We start from the raw sequence: 16,064 nt of genomic DNA on the forward strand, positions 1-16,064 counted from the left end.
TCAGCCCACGAACGCAGAAGAAGAAGACAGGTACCACCGCACTGCATTTGTTGCGAAATGACGGGCTGTAATGTGCCAAAAGTGACGGCTCAGTGAGCTCAGTGCAGAGTATTTGTGGCATTTTTGTCGCCACAAAGCTTTTATGGGAACATGTGCTGTATTCTGTAATATCATTTCTCTTGTATGTTTTCTCGAGTAGATTTCCATCAGTCGGACAAGTTGAGATTCTAATTTCATCTGGGTTTTTTTTGAAAAAATGTCCCTGTATTGCTTTTGTGACGGCCTTATGCGGAGGCATGTGGGAAGAGAACTAAGTAGCAAGCATGGCTTTCAAAGCAAAGGTGTTTTGGATAAATCTTTTATGTAGTTCTGACTACTTTATGTGACGACTGCTTTGTTCGGTCGTGGTTCATGGCTCTGTACAGCTAGTGTGAATGGTTTGAGTGTATGTATCGTGTTTCGACTGTTGTGAGATATAACTGAGCAAGAGCAGACCAGAATCATTACTGGTTGAAACTGAAACTGAATTGGTGAGCTTCTTGTGCATTTTTCATTTTCCCCCCGCGGGTTAGGGGGAAGAATTTACCCGATGCTCCCCAGCATGTCGTAAGAGGCGACTAACGGATTCTGTTTCTCCTTTTACCCTTGTTAAGTGTTTCTTGTATAGAATATAGTCAATGTTTGTAAAGATTTTAGTCAAGCAGTATGTAAGAAATGTTAAGTCCTTTGTACTGGAAACTTGCATTCTCCCAGTAAGGTAATATATTGTACTATGTTGCAAGCCCCTGGAGCAAATTTTTGATTAGTGCTTTTGTGAACAAGAAACAATTGACAAGTGGCTCTATCACATCTCCCTCTTTCCCCGTCGCGATATAACTTTCATGGTTGAAAATGACGTTAAACACCAAATAAAGAAAGATTTTTCATTTCTGTTGTCATGGAATGTAAATTCTGTATGAACAGTCAAAATGCATCTTTTTTTCTTTTTAAAATCAGTTTATGGTCGTTAATAAATTACTGGAACACCAAAATAAACTCATTTCATTACTTGGCGCTGAGTTTGTGTTGTAAATATTGTTAGTTTGTGTGGATGGTGTATGTTTGTGTGGATGGTGTATGTTTGTGTGGATGGTGTATGTTTGTGTGGATGGTGTATGTTTGTGTGGATGGTGTGTGATTGTGTGGATGGTGTGTGTTTGTGTGGATAATGTATGTTTGTGTGGATGGTGTATGTTTGTGTGGATGGTGTATGTTTGTGGAAAAGTATCTCTTGTCTCCCATTCTGTTCTCTCTCTCTCACTTTGACACACGCACAAACACAGACATGCACACAAACAAACACACATCCTGTATTTGGAGTGCTGTATGTATATGTTTATTGCTAGGGTAAATCAATGGCACATGGATTCTAACATTTCATAACAATGTGAATTTTTGTGCAACTAAGTTATGATGCTGAACAACCAACATTTCATTCCATCAAAACGAATTCAAACATGTTCTACATGATTGTATTCTACAAAATAAAGGACATGCAGGAATCAACAACTTGTGCAGGGTTAATCTACAGTCCCCCCTCGCATCATCTTCCATCATCACAACTACAATTTTCATATTCCATTAGAAAAGGAAAATGGACAGATAAAAAAACCCGATTAATTCATTTTGACCTGCAGACTGTTTTTTGTTTTGTTTTGCTGAATTAATGTTTTGACACCAGTATCAAGCTGCAAAATTAATTCATCCCCCCCCCCCCCCAACAAAAAAAAATACATACACAATAAAAAACCTAAAAAACCTCTGCAGGACAAGCAGCCAGACCGTTGATTTTTTGTATGTGTCCAAGTACAAGGATGCTTGTACATGTATGTATCCCATGTGAAAGCGGGGAAAAATTTATTATGATCTTCAAAATGGGTCTTCATTTTATCTTGATGTCTTATTCATTTAATAAATCACTTGTACAGGATTAAGCATACACATACCAACACGCACTTATTAAGCATGAAAAGAATTATTGCATTCCCAATAAAACCTGTCAACAGCTACAAAAGATTACAGAAAAATCGTTCATTACGGTAAAGGCAATCGCTAAAAATCGCATAAAATTATAAACTTGAAAATTATCTAAACCTAAAAGCATGTTGGTGCAGGCTTTGTCTTTGCAAGTAAAAATCTAAAAAATGTTTAACAGTGTCTGTCTCAACAGTCATTTTGTTTTTACGATGTATGTAGATGAATAAGTCAACTAAAAATGAAATCAAATTGAGCAAATACATGGAGAAAAGAAAAATGATAGTCGATTCTGCCCCAGGGACCACCTCATCTTGAGAACAATCAACTGTCCAAAACAACCACACCAAAGGCTCCTCAACGGGCTTTTTTTCTCTATAATTCACCAGTAATTATACCATACCGATCACCTGTTTATAAAGACCACTTTTGGTTGGTCCCTTAGATGGTCGTTATAGACAGATTCCACTGTTTTGACCAAATTATACCTTGTGCATGCAGATCATCTACCTGCCATTGGAAAACATGTTTAACCATCATGGAATGTCTGAAGTAAATAATGTTTTAAGTAAATATCCCTAACACCCAAAAAACAAAAAAGGTCAGTTAACACATTTTTTTTTTAAACCACAAAAGATAGTACCTGAAAAAAACAACATTTGACATACAAAACCAAAGATTTACGAGAACTTCAACCTATTACTCCATTTTATTCCATTGTTAGGTAATCATTATTGAGCAATTTTGAGAAGAAAGCAAAGACTTGTTTCTTGAATAGCACACAGCTCAGGTACTGTAATATATCATATCATAATCGGTGGGAACAATTAAAGCACTGGATTTATCCAGCGCATGGGTACTCTTTGGTAAAAACAGTGCGACTGGGACTTATAAGGAAATTGTAATTCTCGCACAAATCCTTACATTAAATAACCCCGATTGTCTTGCGCACATAATAGCGCTGTCTGGGCGGGGATGTAGCGCGCTGGATTTGTATCCAGTTGGCCGCTGTCAGCGTGAGTTCGTCCCCACGTTCGGCGAGAGATTTATTTCTCAGAGTCAACTTTGTGTGCAGACTCTCCTCGGTGTCCGAACACCCCCGTGTGTACACGCGCAAGCACAAGACCAAGTGCGCAACGAAAAAGATCCTGTAATCCATGTCAGAGTTCGGTGGGTTATAGAAACACGAAAATACCCAGCATGCTTCCTCCGAAAACGGCATATGGCTGCCTAAATGGCGGGGTAAAAAACGGTCATACACGTAAAATTCCACTCGTGCAAAAAACACGAGTGTACGTGGGAGTTTCAGCCCACGAACGCAGAAGAAGAAGAAGAAGATAGCGCTGTCTTATTTGAAGCTTCCATGACATTTAAATGAGCAATCTAACAAAGCAAGAATCATGCAATTTTGCAGATACATGCAATTCATGTGGCCGTTTATTATTCGTGAGATCTGCTTATGTATTATCTTGCGGGTATTACTGGGTGCTCTTGGGTTAAAGGTACTATCCTTTTCATGTTTGGCTCACAGTCTCAGATCTGCCAGGCTTTTACCATCCCTCCACTTGGTCATATACCATAAATCAACAACCTGACTGCTTGCTGTGGTGAGTTAGAATTTTTTGATGAATTAATTTCTTAAAGTGCCGCAAGTGGCTTTTACAAAATTAATCAGAAAAAATGTCCACTATATATATGCACAAGGAGAACCCCGGCTATTCATTTTTCGTATGTGACCAAGCTGAGTTATCTCTTTATCCCATGTAAAAATCTGAGATGGTGAGCCTTACTGTTTTAACAGGAAGGAGTATTCCTTTAAGAAGATTTTGATTTTGGCACAAATCATTGCACTGACTAGCGATTTCAGACTGAAGCTGCGGAGGTTATACATCTGAAAGGTCGGACGTATTCTCACTGAAACAAACCCAAAACAAAAACATCAAACTTTTGTGTCATGAACATTTGTGCAAACAGTGCAAACTCCCCCTTTAAGATCACAAACTATCTGAGAAAATCAAGTCTTAAAATGGGTATAAATTCTAATATATCTATTATCTCACGAAAAAACAGCGTCCTATTAAAAGTTTGGCACCCCAAAAGCGTTATGTGCTGTTTGGATTTTTTCATGAAAATTAATTTGTTGGATTCCATGAGAATCCCCGGCCCCTGATCATTTTTGGGGTAAACCAGGGTCAGTGTTTTGAAAAAATAATTAACCGGTTGTGTTAATAAAACTTTAAACTATGAGGTTTTAATAAAAACTTGTCACTCCAGTGCCTACTGCAGCAACATTGACTGTTCTTCTTGGTTTGTATGTTATACTCCCATTCCACACATCCCTTCTGGGTCCAGTTCCCGTAGCGACAAAGGAACGGCATGGGAATTGGAGGGATCGTGAGGGGACCTTAATGGAACGCCAATGGACGTTGACGGAACTCCTTTGAACGGTTGGGACGGGTGAGTTCGGGCTGCATGTTCAACATTTCAGTCATTTCCAGCCCGTTCCAAATGTATGGTAATGGAACTTTCAACACATCGGTAGCGGAACTCATGGATCGTTAATGGAACTTAACGTAATGGTAACACAACGCTAGCGCTCTCACACACTGTGTTGTCATACCCCAACATCCGTTCTAGCTTCTGTTCCCAGCTGTCCTGAGGACGGCTGCCACTACGGTCAGACACTGCGCAAAGATGCAAAAAACGGCGTCTGATCTCAGTGGCAGCTGTCCTGAGGACGGCTGGGAACGGAAGCTAGAGCGGATGTGTGGAATGGGGGGTATTAGTTGTGTGGACTGCCTTTCCTCTTCCTCGTCCCCAATGATTTCAAAGAAGTCTTAAAATTAAATAGCTGCTGGTAATTTGCTTCAATTAGTTTAACAGACACAGGTGTGTTGGTGGATTATTAAAACAGATCCCATAAAAAGTCTGTACTTCAGGAAAAAATCCTTATATTTAATAGAGGAGTCTTCCTGCAGATACCATCTTAAAATTGTCAATACAGTGGAACCCCCTTTTAAGACCCCCCAATTTAAGACTTCCTCCCTTTCAAGACCCGTTTATTTCAGACTTTCTATTCATTACCTCTGTAAATTTACCCCCATTTTATGACTCCCTCCAATTTAAAATCTTTTTTTGTCGATTTTTTTGAGATCTTAAAAAGGGGGTTCCACTGTACAGTCACACCTGTCCATAAAGACCACTCAAGGGACTGACCAACGTTCATCATAGAGATCGAGGTGGTTGCTATGGAAAGGTATACTATATTGAGCAAGAACTCGTCGGGACTGTTCGTGGTGGTCGTTGTGGGCAGGAGGTCGTTATTGAGAGGTGGAGGCCAGAGGACAGGTTCAACTGCATAAATTATCTAGCGCATTCTAGCACTTTTTGTTCGCAAATCACCTTTTGATTATCAGTGGGACGGGCGCTGTGGCGTGGTGGTAAGACGTCGGCCTCTCAATCGGAAGGTCGAGGGTTCGAATCCCGGCCGCGGCCGCCTTAAGTGTGGAGATTTTTCCGATCTCCCAGGTCAACTTATGTGCAGACCTGCTAGTGGCTTATCCCCCTTCGTGTGTACACGCAAGCACAAGACCAAGTGCGCACGGAAAAGATCCTGTAATCCATGTCAGAGTTCGGTGGGTTATAAAAACACGAAAATACCCTGCATGCTTCCTCCGAAAATGGCGTATGGCTGCCCAAATGGCGGGGTAAAAACGGTCATACACGTAAAAAGTGGGATAAAGTCACTTGTTAATTGTTTCTTGTTCACAAAAGCACAAATAAACAAGAAGAGCAAACGCTCGATCGAGTCACTTTCGCAGTTCTGAATATTATATGAGGCATCAGATGGACAGGAAGAAATTGCTATTCACAACACAATACAGATGTAAATAATTTGATGTAAAGAATAATCCTATAAAGTTTGAATCAAATCCGATGAATAGTTTCAGAGATATGATATTTCAATTTTTTTCCTTCAAGACATACCTGTGACCTTGAAAAAGGTCAAAGGTCACCAAAGCAGACGTCAAAGTGTAGAGGTCACTGGGAGTCACGTTCACATAAAATTTGAGCCCGGTCACTTTTATAGTTTCCGAGAAAAGCCCAACGTTAAGTTGTGTGTTGCCGAACAGAAAAGGCTAGTTATCTCCCTTGTTTTTCTGATAACGTTCGTAAAAGGCTACAGATGTAAATACTTTGATGTAAAGAATAATCCTACAAAGTTTCAATCACATCCGATGAACTTTGTCAAAGATATAAAATGTCTAATTTTTCCTTTGACGCTGACCTGTGACCTTGAAAAAGGTCAAAGGTCAACGAAACCATCGTTAAAGTGTAGAGGTCATTGGAGGTCACGACTAAACAAAATATGAGCCGGATCGCTTTGATAGTTTCCGAGAAAAGTCCAACGTTAAGGTGGTGTCTACGGACGGCCGGCCGGCCGGCCGGCCGGCCGGCCGGACAGACTAACACTGACCGATTACATAGTCACTTTTTCTCAAGTGACTCAAAAAATTGCTCCAGGGGCTTGCAACGTAGTACAATATATGACCTTACTAGGAGAATGTAAGTTTCCAGTACAAAGGATTTAACATTTCTTACATACTGCTTGACTAAAATCTTTACAAATATTGACTATATTCCGTACAAGAAACACTTAACAAGGGTAAAAGGAGAAACAGAATCCGTTAGTCGCCTCTTACGACATGCTGGGGAGCATCAGGTAAATTCGTCCCCCTAACCCGCAGGGGGTAGTAAGTAGCCATACTGCCGACTCAACATAATTATATTGTAATCAAGCGACGGGCGCAGTGGCGTGGTGGTAAGACGTCGGCCTCCTAATCGGGAGGTCGTGAGTTCGAATCCCGGTCGCTGCCGCCTGGTGGGTTAAGAGTGGAGATTTTTCCGATCTCCCAGGTCAACTTATGTGCAGACCTGCTTGTGACTTAACCCCCTTCGTGTGTACACGCAAGCACAAGACCAAGTGCGCACGGAAAAGATCCTGTAATCCATGTCAGAGTTCGGTGGGTTATAGAAACACAAAAATACCCAGCATGCCTCCCCCGAAATCGGCGTATGGCTGCCTGAATGGCGGGGTAAAAAAACGGTCATACACGTAAAAATCCACTCGTGCCAAAAACATGAGTGAACGTGGGAGTCTAAGCCCATGAACGAAGAAGAAGAAGAAGAAGTAATCAAGTGGAACAGTCCTCATATCAAACATGTACAGTGAAAGGAGGACGGAGGTCTTACAATCAGGGTAAATTTACACAGGTTATGAACAGAAAAGTAACACAATGTCTTAACAAGTCGCGTAAGGCGAAAATACAACATTTAGTCAAGCTCAGTCGAACTCACAGAATGAAACTGAACGCACTGCATTTTTTCCGCAAGACCGTATACTCGTAGCATCATCTGTCCACCGCTTGTTCTGAGCGTGTTTTTAATCCAAACATATCATATCTATATGTTTTTGGAATCAGGAACCGACAAGGAATAAGATGAAATTGTTTTTAAATCGATTTTGGAAATGTAATTTTAATCATAATTATTATATTTTTAATTTTCAAAGCTTGTTTTTAATCCGAATATAACATATTTATATGTTTTTGGAATCAGCAAATAATGACAAATAAGATGAAATTGTTTTTGGATCGTTTTATAAAAAAATAATTTTAATTACAATGTTCAGATTTTTAATGACCAAAATTATCAATTAATTTTTAAGCCTCTAAGCTGAAATGCAATACCAAAGTCCGGCCTTCGTCAAAGATTGCTTGGCCAAAATTTCAATCAATTTTATTAAAAAATGAGGGTGTGACAGTGCCGCCTCAACTTTTACAAAAAGCCGGATATGACGTCATCAAAGACATTTATCGAAAAATTGAAGAAAACATCTGGGGATATCATGCCCAGGAACTCTGACGTAAAATTTCATAAAGATCGGTCCAGTAGTTTACTCTGAATCGCTCTACACACACACACACACACATACACCACGACCCTCGTTTCGATTCCCCCTCTATGTTAAAACATTTAGTCAAAACTTGACTAAATGTAAAAAGGAGAGGGGTTAAAATTGGGGGGGGGGGGGGGCTTAAAAGGGAGGTTCCACTGTGTTACAAAAGCTAGGCTTGATCTGCAATGACTGAACATGATTGTTACTTAACTAACTGAGAGACAGCATATATAACTCACAAAAGACTTTGCATAGTAAAGTGCTAAGAAGCCATGCAAAGTTTAAAGGCATATGTACTCGATGACTATACACGCTAATTGCTTTACCAACAGCTGGAGACATGCTAAATTAAGTTCCCTGCAAAATATTGTGGTCTAGGACCCCTTCAATGTTGAGATATGTTAATTTTCATTTTGATCTGGATCGTCCTATTTATAGATTTGGCAACACATGTAACGTTGATGCAAGGGAGCTAACACCGCGGCTTTGTTGACATCCTCACTTTTTCAGAGGCTAGAACAAGCTGTAATGCAAGTATTATGGTCCGCGCATGGTGACATATCGTCATTATATGGTCTTATGGTGCGTTTGACATCGATTATGGGCAAACTACACTTTGTAAACACGGGAGCGCGTACATATGCCTTTAAGCTCTTTGAAGCAAAGAACGGATGGAGGACAGGAGGCAAAATGGTTTTTATTTGTTTGTAACTGCTGCAATCCTGAAAGCAGGCATCATTAACAATAATTGTTATTAAAGCAACAAAGCAGCTGGCACATGCAATAAACCATAACTAACAGACAGGAATCGGTTATCATTATCAATTTCAATGGAACATCTGTGTGCACATCATTATAACCAACCCTGTACATATGTCATCGGTACATACACATACAGACATACACACAATGCAACAAAACACATACCACACACACACATGAACACACACCCACACGCACACCCACACGCACTCACACACGCACACACACTCACACTCACACACACACAGAGAGTTAAATGAACTTTTCAGTTTCACTTGATTTTGGACCAAAGAAAAATGAGAAAATGAACTGAAAATAAACTTAAAACAGTTTGGAGTTGTGTCTTTGATCTCAATATGATGATAGGAAATGTCATTTTTGATTCTTCATTGTCACACATTCATCTTCTTCTTCTTGATCACACATCTGTACTGTTAGACCAGATAGCGAGACAAATTTGTCACACATTCATAACATCTCTCCATCTTTTATCCCCCCCCCCCCCCCCCCCCCCCCGTCTCTCCCTCTCCCTCTCTCTCCCTCTCTCAGACAGACACAGACAGTCTGTCACACATACACACTGTTAGCATCTGTATGAATATACATGTAGCATGCACAAAGAAAGTACATAGTTACACAAATGGGCTCAGAAGCAACCGTTTTATAGATAGACGCTGAACTGTTGAAAAAACCCACACAACAACAGATGACAATATGATGAATATCTCATTGCATGGATTTTATTCCTCTTATACCTTTCAAAATGTCCCCATCAATCTACGAATTTACAAATTCTTCATACGCGGATGAGGTTCTATTATACCTTTCGACATACTGCAGTCCGTGAGATCCGTTGGTATCGTAGCACGGGAAAGCTTCCAGTTTCAGCATGTCAGGTTTGTAATTCTTCATGAAGTAAACCCAGCACCTTAGCGTCTTTGGCTCAGGGTTCGATCCTGAATCATCGTCAACTATAATTTCGTCTTCCATTCGCTCGTAGTATGTGGGGTGGGATTCAAACTCATCCATGAAGTTCCGTTTCTTTAGGTCTACCCGGTATATATCTCCCTGCACTTGCTGAAAACAAAGCAAGAAGTTATAAAATATATAGAGTTTTATGGACTTCTTTTGTTTATAAGGGAAACGAGTCAGTCAGAATTGCATGTAACCATAAAGATGGGGATAAAGATTCAAACACTGACAGTCGGACAAACACAGACAGACAGACAAACACACACATCTTGTCTGTGGACATTGAAGCTTAATACAGAATAATAATAATACGAGAATTTATAACGCGCACATATCTCACCACAAGGTGACTCAAGGCGCACTCATACACATTCACACTCATTTACACTTATGCATAAATTACATGAAGATTGTAATAAATCAAGAAAAGATCAAAGTAACCCTTGTAACAAACACACGCATGGTGTGCGTAAAGACAAACACACAGCCTAATGCACACATGTAATAAAAAGTTATAGGGTCGGCCCCTAAAAATAGGGTAGGTCAGGTTACTGTAACCACACCTATTTTTTTTTTAGGCCTTAGTCTGAAAGGCAGGATTCCACTGTACTCACACAAAAGTACGTGCAGCCACATCATTATTACAGTGGAACCCCCCTTTTAAGACCTTGCTTTTTCAGATGTGCACTTTATAAGGCAAAAAAGAAAATAGTCTGTTTACGGTAACATAGGCAAAAAAAAAATAGGGTTGGTAGGTCGGATTTTTTTGTTTTTGTTTTTTTGTTTTGTTTGTTTGAAAAAAACATATTTTTAAGTTATTTTGCAAAAAAAACAAAGACTTTAAAAAAAAAAAAAAAAATTTCTTTTTCCCCCAAATGTCAAAAAAAAAGTCTAGGGTCGCGCAAAAAAATAGGGTCGGTCGGGAAACCGTAAACAGACTAATTTTTGGGGGGGCCTAACCTTTGTAAATTTACCTCCTTTTTAAAACATGATTTTCTCAGATTTGTGGGGGTCTAAAAGGGGGGTTCCACTGTATCCAAAGCATCAAGACACATGACATCACTCACATGGCCCTGACCAGGAACATAGAGAAGGTACGGAATGTTGTAGGACCCAGCGATGACCAGCGGATATTTCTTCACTGTCTTTCCGCTGGCTACAAACTCAGCGTGACCAATGTCTTTTTTAAGTATAAAGTGATTGTTGGGTTGATCGCGCTTCAGCGTCCCATACACAAACATCAGGTGCTCGTCTGCAGACATTCTGACAAATGAACTGTAATCTGCACAGAAAAACACTACAATTATTCTGGGATATGTTGTTGCTACTAGTATGATTGAAGACATTTCAAACTGACAGTTATACTCCTTGTCGTGAAAACACTTTAGCTCACTGTCTCAAATCTGACCATCCTCATAAAGCGGTGCGGTGCGTGGCTGCCTGAATGGTAGGGTACAAACGGTCATACACGTTAAAACGCACTCGTGTAAAAACATGAGTGAACGTGGGAGTTTCAGCCCATGAACAAAGAAGAAGATCTGGCCAGACTTCTACATGGGATAAGACCATCCCTACAGTTGGTCACATACAAACAATCAATAGCTGTGATGAGTTAGAATGTTTTTATAAAATAATTTTTGTACAGAATTAATTCATGAAAAAAACATACCACTGCGCAGACCAAATGGAGACTGAGATAAGGTGATTGAGCTGAACTGTTTACTCTGCACAGAGTGTGCCTTTGCTTCTACTTCTCTGCAACGGTTTTAGCAAGAACATTCATAAATAATAAATATAAACCAAGTGATAAACAGGCATGGGAATTCCAAAATAAAAAAACCCTCTGAAAATAGGCTGAGGTCCAGGGGCTCTCTGCCCCGTTGGGGGGACCAAGAGGACGAAGCCCCCCCGGAAGAAAAACGAATTTTAGAATTTTAGACCAATATTTTGATAGTTCTCGTGTAAGCAAATAGTGAATGGAGAGACAATAGTATACATATAATTTAATTTACCTTTATTTTGCCGCGGACAATTTTTTACTTTCGCTGAAACGTAATTTCTTTTTCGCGGACAATTCCCATGCCTGGATAAATCAAAACGAAAAAATTAAACATCAAAGTAAAGAAAAAGCGACCACATATTTGTATGACCTGGAATGACATGTGCCGTTTGAATGCTTCCTCACAACACATACATGAATGCAACCACATGCCTATGCATATATTATATTATATTATATCACATTCCTGGGCAAATAAAGCCCTTTCAAGTGTCATACACATCCCAACGTGACCTAGAGTAGATAACACCACGATATCAGCAGAGTAGTCTGAAATGAGCTAATTTATCAGTAAGTAGAGTTGTCAAATATAGAGCTCAAGACGAGTGAATAAATTGAAATCACAAGCAAAACCTAATCCCAATACATCGAGGAAACCAATCTTTTAAACATCAATGTCATAGGACCAACGGACAGTATTTTCAAATTATTTAATTCGTGGGACATTTTAATACTTTTGGAGTAACTGATGGTGGGTTTCTGACAAGGCTCATTATTGTTGAAACTTCAACGGTTAGAGCGAACAAAAGAAGCACAAGAGAAAACAATCAATCAGAAGATATCATGCTACGCCATCATATCAGTTATTTAGAAGAATAAAGATGTAAGCAGCAAACATAATCAACCGCTTCTTACGGATTCTTGACGAGGTGCCTCTGAAAAGTGGTAGCAGACGCACAAGCATATCGTGCGAGAGTACTTTCCCCTCTTCTCGTGAGAATCTCGACAAGCGGGAAAGTTTGATTTCGAAACTTCCGCCAGAGAAAGTTTCTATTTCATCTTATTTGCGAGATCATTGAGAGGTTTGCTTCTTCGAATTTGTCAGTTGATATAAACAGCTAGCGGTAAGCACGCATGCACTTACGACCTCCATTGGCAGACCGTGGCATTTGTTGCTTTTGAAGAGCTTACGATGACAAAATACAAAAGTTTAAACACTGAACAGCTGACCCTTGTCGGCTTGTGAGAAGTTCCAAGTTGATCGTGATTTTGAGTAGTACTGGTAGTAAACCGACAAGTTCCATATATATATATTCAGAGCAGATGGCATAGAGGCGTTCCCACACATCCTCATTATAAGTGTATGTGTGTGTGTGTGTGTGTGTGTGTGTGTGTGTGTGTTAATTTTATAATTAATTGAGCATCATTTAACATCACAATAAACTGAAGTGAAGTAGTGACCCGTAAGTAGTGCTGTATAAAGTTTGCACCTGACACTAGACTGATTGGCAATGGTAGTGGCATATATATGCCAAAGTTGCCCAATGGAAAACACATTGGAATTGGAAGTGATGTCACACTCAGAGACTGAAAGAAAAGTGAATTTTTCAGCTGGAACATTCACTTAATTCAGTGTGACTGTGAGTGAGAGACTGAGTGTGACAGACACTGACAGTAAGTAAACATCACACAAGGCTAAATCAGGATATTTTTGATTGCTTTGACTTGAGAGTGGTTTTTTTTTTAAACTATAAAGTAACTATATTTGATGTTCTTTACTTTTCAGGAGACAGTGACAATGAGTGTGCGAGCAGAACTGCTGGCAATCGTCGAAAAGCAGGACCCTGGGGCAGTGGTACAGTTTTTGAAAAGTGTAAGTTTGAAAATCAAAAACAGACTGACATTGAAAAAGGCGATAAAAAATAATGTTATATTATCCATCATTCCATGTGTCTGTTTTTGTCAGACATTGCCTAATGTCAATCTATTCCTGCTAAATAACAATCCTTTGCACTTATCAATAGGTACAGTGCAAAATTCTAAGCTTTATGCAATATAAATTATCTAAATTTAAAAAAAAAAATTCAGTTTTCTGGAGAAAAAAAATTCTAAGGAGGGGGGTGGGGGGGGGGGTGGGGGTGCATGAGAAAGTGTCTTAACTCCTATACAATAGAACCCACCTTTCCATACCTCCAAGAATCTGAGAAAATCAGGTCTTAAGATCTTGCTAAAATATATACTGAACGGCAAAAGTTAGGGACCGCCCTTGAAAAAAACAGCTGACTTCATCTGTGCCAAACTCCTTGTTCCTAAGTTTATAAAACCAAATGGCTGTCAGGCCGTACACATCAGTGGGTGAGCAATGCTGTGTTAGCAGGAAACTTGCTCGGGATCCTGGCTAGGGCACGAGACAGAAACTGCCAAACTGCAAAAAGTGGACCATTTTTACGCTGGCGCGTGGGCAAGCCTGGGCGGGAAAGATGAAAAATTCGTTGTGCACGTGCAGGGGGGATGTGTTGAGAGTGAAATGTTGTCACCAGTTAGGCTTTATAGCCCCGCGATTTTCCGCTAGCCACCATCTTCTCACTATGCCTCCCAGACGAAAGGTGACCACCTTCAACAAAGCCCGGGCCATCGCATGGCTGCAAGACGGCGTAAGCAAGCGAGAAGTGGGCAGACGACTTGGAGTGTCCCATTCTGTCGTGGTCAGGCTGCATCAGAAGTTCCAGGCCACCAACAGCGTTCTGGAGAGGCCCAGGTCAGGACGGCCTGGTTTTTTCAAGGGCGGTCCCTAACTTTTGCCGTTCAGTATATATGATGAAATTTCTAAAAACATGTGACCTTGCCTTTTTCAGGCTAAGTCTCGGGGTCATGATCTGACGGACACGCTGGCTGAATGCAGTCAGAGGAACCGGGAGGATGTGTGGGAACGTCTCTATGCCATCTGCTCTGAAATGTTACTCGATGACAATGTCGATGAAGACGAGGAAAAAACCAAGGAGAAGGTAGAATTGTTAATTGGTGTGAGAACCACTTTGCATGTTTACAGAATCAAACCACAAGTACAAGAACGGTTAGTAATTTGAGCGTTTCATGTTTGACAAAGAAAATTGAAAATTGAAAAGGAGAGTCTTAAATTTTATTTTATTTTTTTTATTTATTTATTTTTTGTTTTCTTTATTATTTTTTTCCTGGTTTTTTTATTTTTTTTTTTTCACAACACATTATACATTACATCACAGTTCACATCGCCACATACATACATACAACATGCATAAAAAAGAATGATCTAGAAAAGAGAGAGAAGTAAAGAGAGAGAGGGGGAAAGTTAAAGAGGCACTGTATAGGACTGTTTGACTACAACAACTACTAGACCCTTAAATAATATTGATTACTACAAGATTCAAGTTTACAACAGAATATATATCAAGATACTGTTAACGAATTAGGGAGGAGGAGTAGAGCCTAGTACTGGACAATTTTCATGAAACCAGGTTAGAATTAGGGGGGGTTCCACTGCAGCTTCAAATTCGATGTTTTTTCAATTCTTGTATTCTGTTCTTTACCAAGAAATAAAAAAACCAACTGCTAGGGCCAAAAAGAAAAATATGTCTGTTTCCGGTAACATCGCCGAAAAAAATAGTCGCTCGGTCGTTGTTTTCTTTTCCCTTTTTCTTACGTTTTGTTAACGTCTTTTTACGTTTTTTACATTTAGTCAAGTTTTGACTAAATGTTTTAACATAGAGGGGGAATCGAGACGAGGGTCGTGGTGTATGTGTGTGTCTGTGCGTGTGTGTGTGTAGAGCGATTTGACATAAGAGTTCCTGGGAATGATATCCCCGGACGTTTTTTTTCGATAAATAGCAGGATGATGTCATATCCGGCTTTTTGTAAAAGTTGAGGGGGCACTGTCACACCCTCATTTTTCAATCAAATTGATTGAAATTTTGGCCAAACAATCTTCGACGAAGGCCGGACTTCGGTATTGCATTTCAGCTTGGTGGCTTAAAAATTAGTTAATGACTTTGGTCATTAAAAATCTGAAAATTGTAAAAAAAAAAAGAAAAATTTATAAAACGATCCAAAATTACGTTCATCTTATTCTTCATCATTTTCTGATTCCAAAAACATATAAATATGTTATATTTGGATTAAAAACAAACTCTGAAAATTAAAAATATAAAAATTATGATCAAAATTAAATTTTCGAAATCAATTTAAAAACACTTTCATCTTATTCCTTGTCGGTTCCTGATTCCAAAATCATATAGATATGATATGTTTGGATTAAAAACACGCTCAGAAAGTTAAAACGAAGAGAGGTACAGGAAAGCGTGCTATCCTTCTCAGCGCAACTACTACCCTGCTCTTCTTGTCAATTTCACTGCCTTTGCCACGAGCGGTGGACTGACGATGCTACGAGTATACGGTCTTGCTGAAAAATTGCAATCCGTTCAGTTTCATTCTGTGAGTTCGACAGCTTGACTAAATGTTGTATTTTCGCCTTACGCGACTTGTTTTTTTTTCTAAACGCTTCCTTAGTTTACTTACAATTATTTAGCACATGTTTTCGACCTA

General features: G+C 39.6%; 2 protein-coding genes across 4 annotated transcripts in view; one reads left to right on the forward strand and one right to left on the reverse strand.

Moving 5' to 3' along the window:
- Positions 1-1,352: 1,352 nt before the first annotated feature.
- Positions 1,353-12,490, reverse strand: LOC138947438 (gamma-glutamylaminecyclotransferase-like). Of its 3 annotated transcripts, none has more exons than XR_011449660.1 (5): positions 12,402-12,448; positions 11,376-11,461; positions 10,774-10,988; positions 9,371-9,811; positions 1,353-3,927 (listed from the first exon to the last, which is right to left on the reverse strand). XR_011449660.1 is itself a non-coding variant. In XM_070318912.1 (5 exons), the coding sequence occupies exons 1-5, from the start codon at positions 12,448-12,450 to the stop codon at positions 3,925-3,927; spliced, it is 564 nt and encodes a 187-aa protein (XP_070175013.1). In that variant the 5' UTR covers positions 12,451-12,490; the 3' UTR covers positions 1,353-3,924. The 3 variants fall into 3 exon arrangements, 2 of the variants coding, with proteins under 2 accessions (XP_070175013.1, XP_070175014.1); XM_070318912.1 differs by lacking the exon at positions 11,376-11,461 and having other exon boundaries at positions 9,371-9,413; positions 9,558-9,811; positions 12,402-12,490; XM_070318913.1 differs by lacking the exon at positions 11,376-11,461 and having other exon boundaries at positions 9,558-9,811; positions 12,402-12,490.
- Positions 12,491-12,515: 25 nt separating this feature from the next.
- The window catches only part of LOC138947436 (condensin-2 complex subunit G2-like), a 62,783-nt gene continuing 59,234 nt past the window's right edge, over positions 12,516-16,064 (forward strand). The window contains exons 1-3 of the mRNA XM_070318910.1: positions 12,516-12,610; positions 13,273-13,359; positions 14,342-14,491. Coding sequence (XP_070175011.1) covers positions 13,285-13,359; positions 14,342-14,491 — 225 coding nt within the window. The 5' untranslated portion in view covers positions 12,516-12,610; positions 13,273-13,284. The remainder of the gene's footprint in view (positions 12,611-13,272; positions 13,360-14,341; positions 14,492-16,064) is intronic.

Source organism: Littorina saxatilis, linkage group LG14 (genome assembly GCF_037325665.1).
Source record: "Littorina saxatilis isolate snail1 linkage group LG14, US_GU_Lsax_2.0, whole genome shotgun sequence".
Lineage (NCBI taxonomy): Eukaryota > Metazoa > Mollusca > Gastropoda > Littorinimorpha > Littorinidae > Littorina > Littorina saxatilis.

Bases quoted from the DNA above. Each gene is read 5' to 3' on its own strand.
- LOC138947438 (XM_070318912.1), bottom strand. From the start codon at position 12,450: ATGCTTGTGCGTCTGCTACCACTTTTCAGAGGCACCTCGTCAAGAATC. The intron at 9,812-10,773 runs GTGAGTGATGTC...CTTTGTTTTCAG, and splicing joins ATGTTCCTGGTCAGGGCCAT to CAAGTGCAGGGAGATATATA. The intron at 9,414-9,557 runs GTATAATAGAAC...TTTTTTCAACAG, and splicing joins GGACTGCAGTATGTCGAAAG to TTCAGCGTCTATCTATAAAA.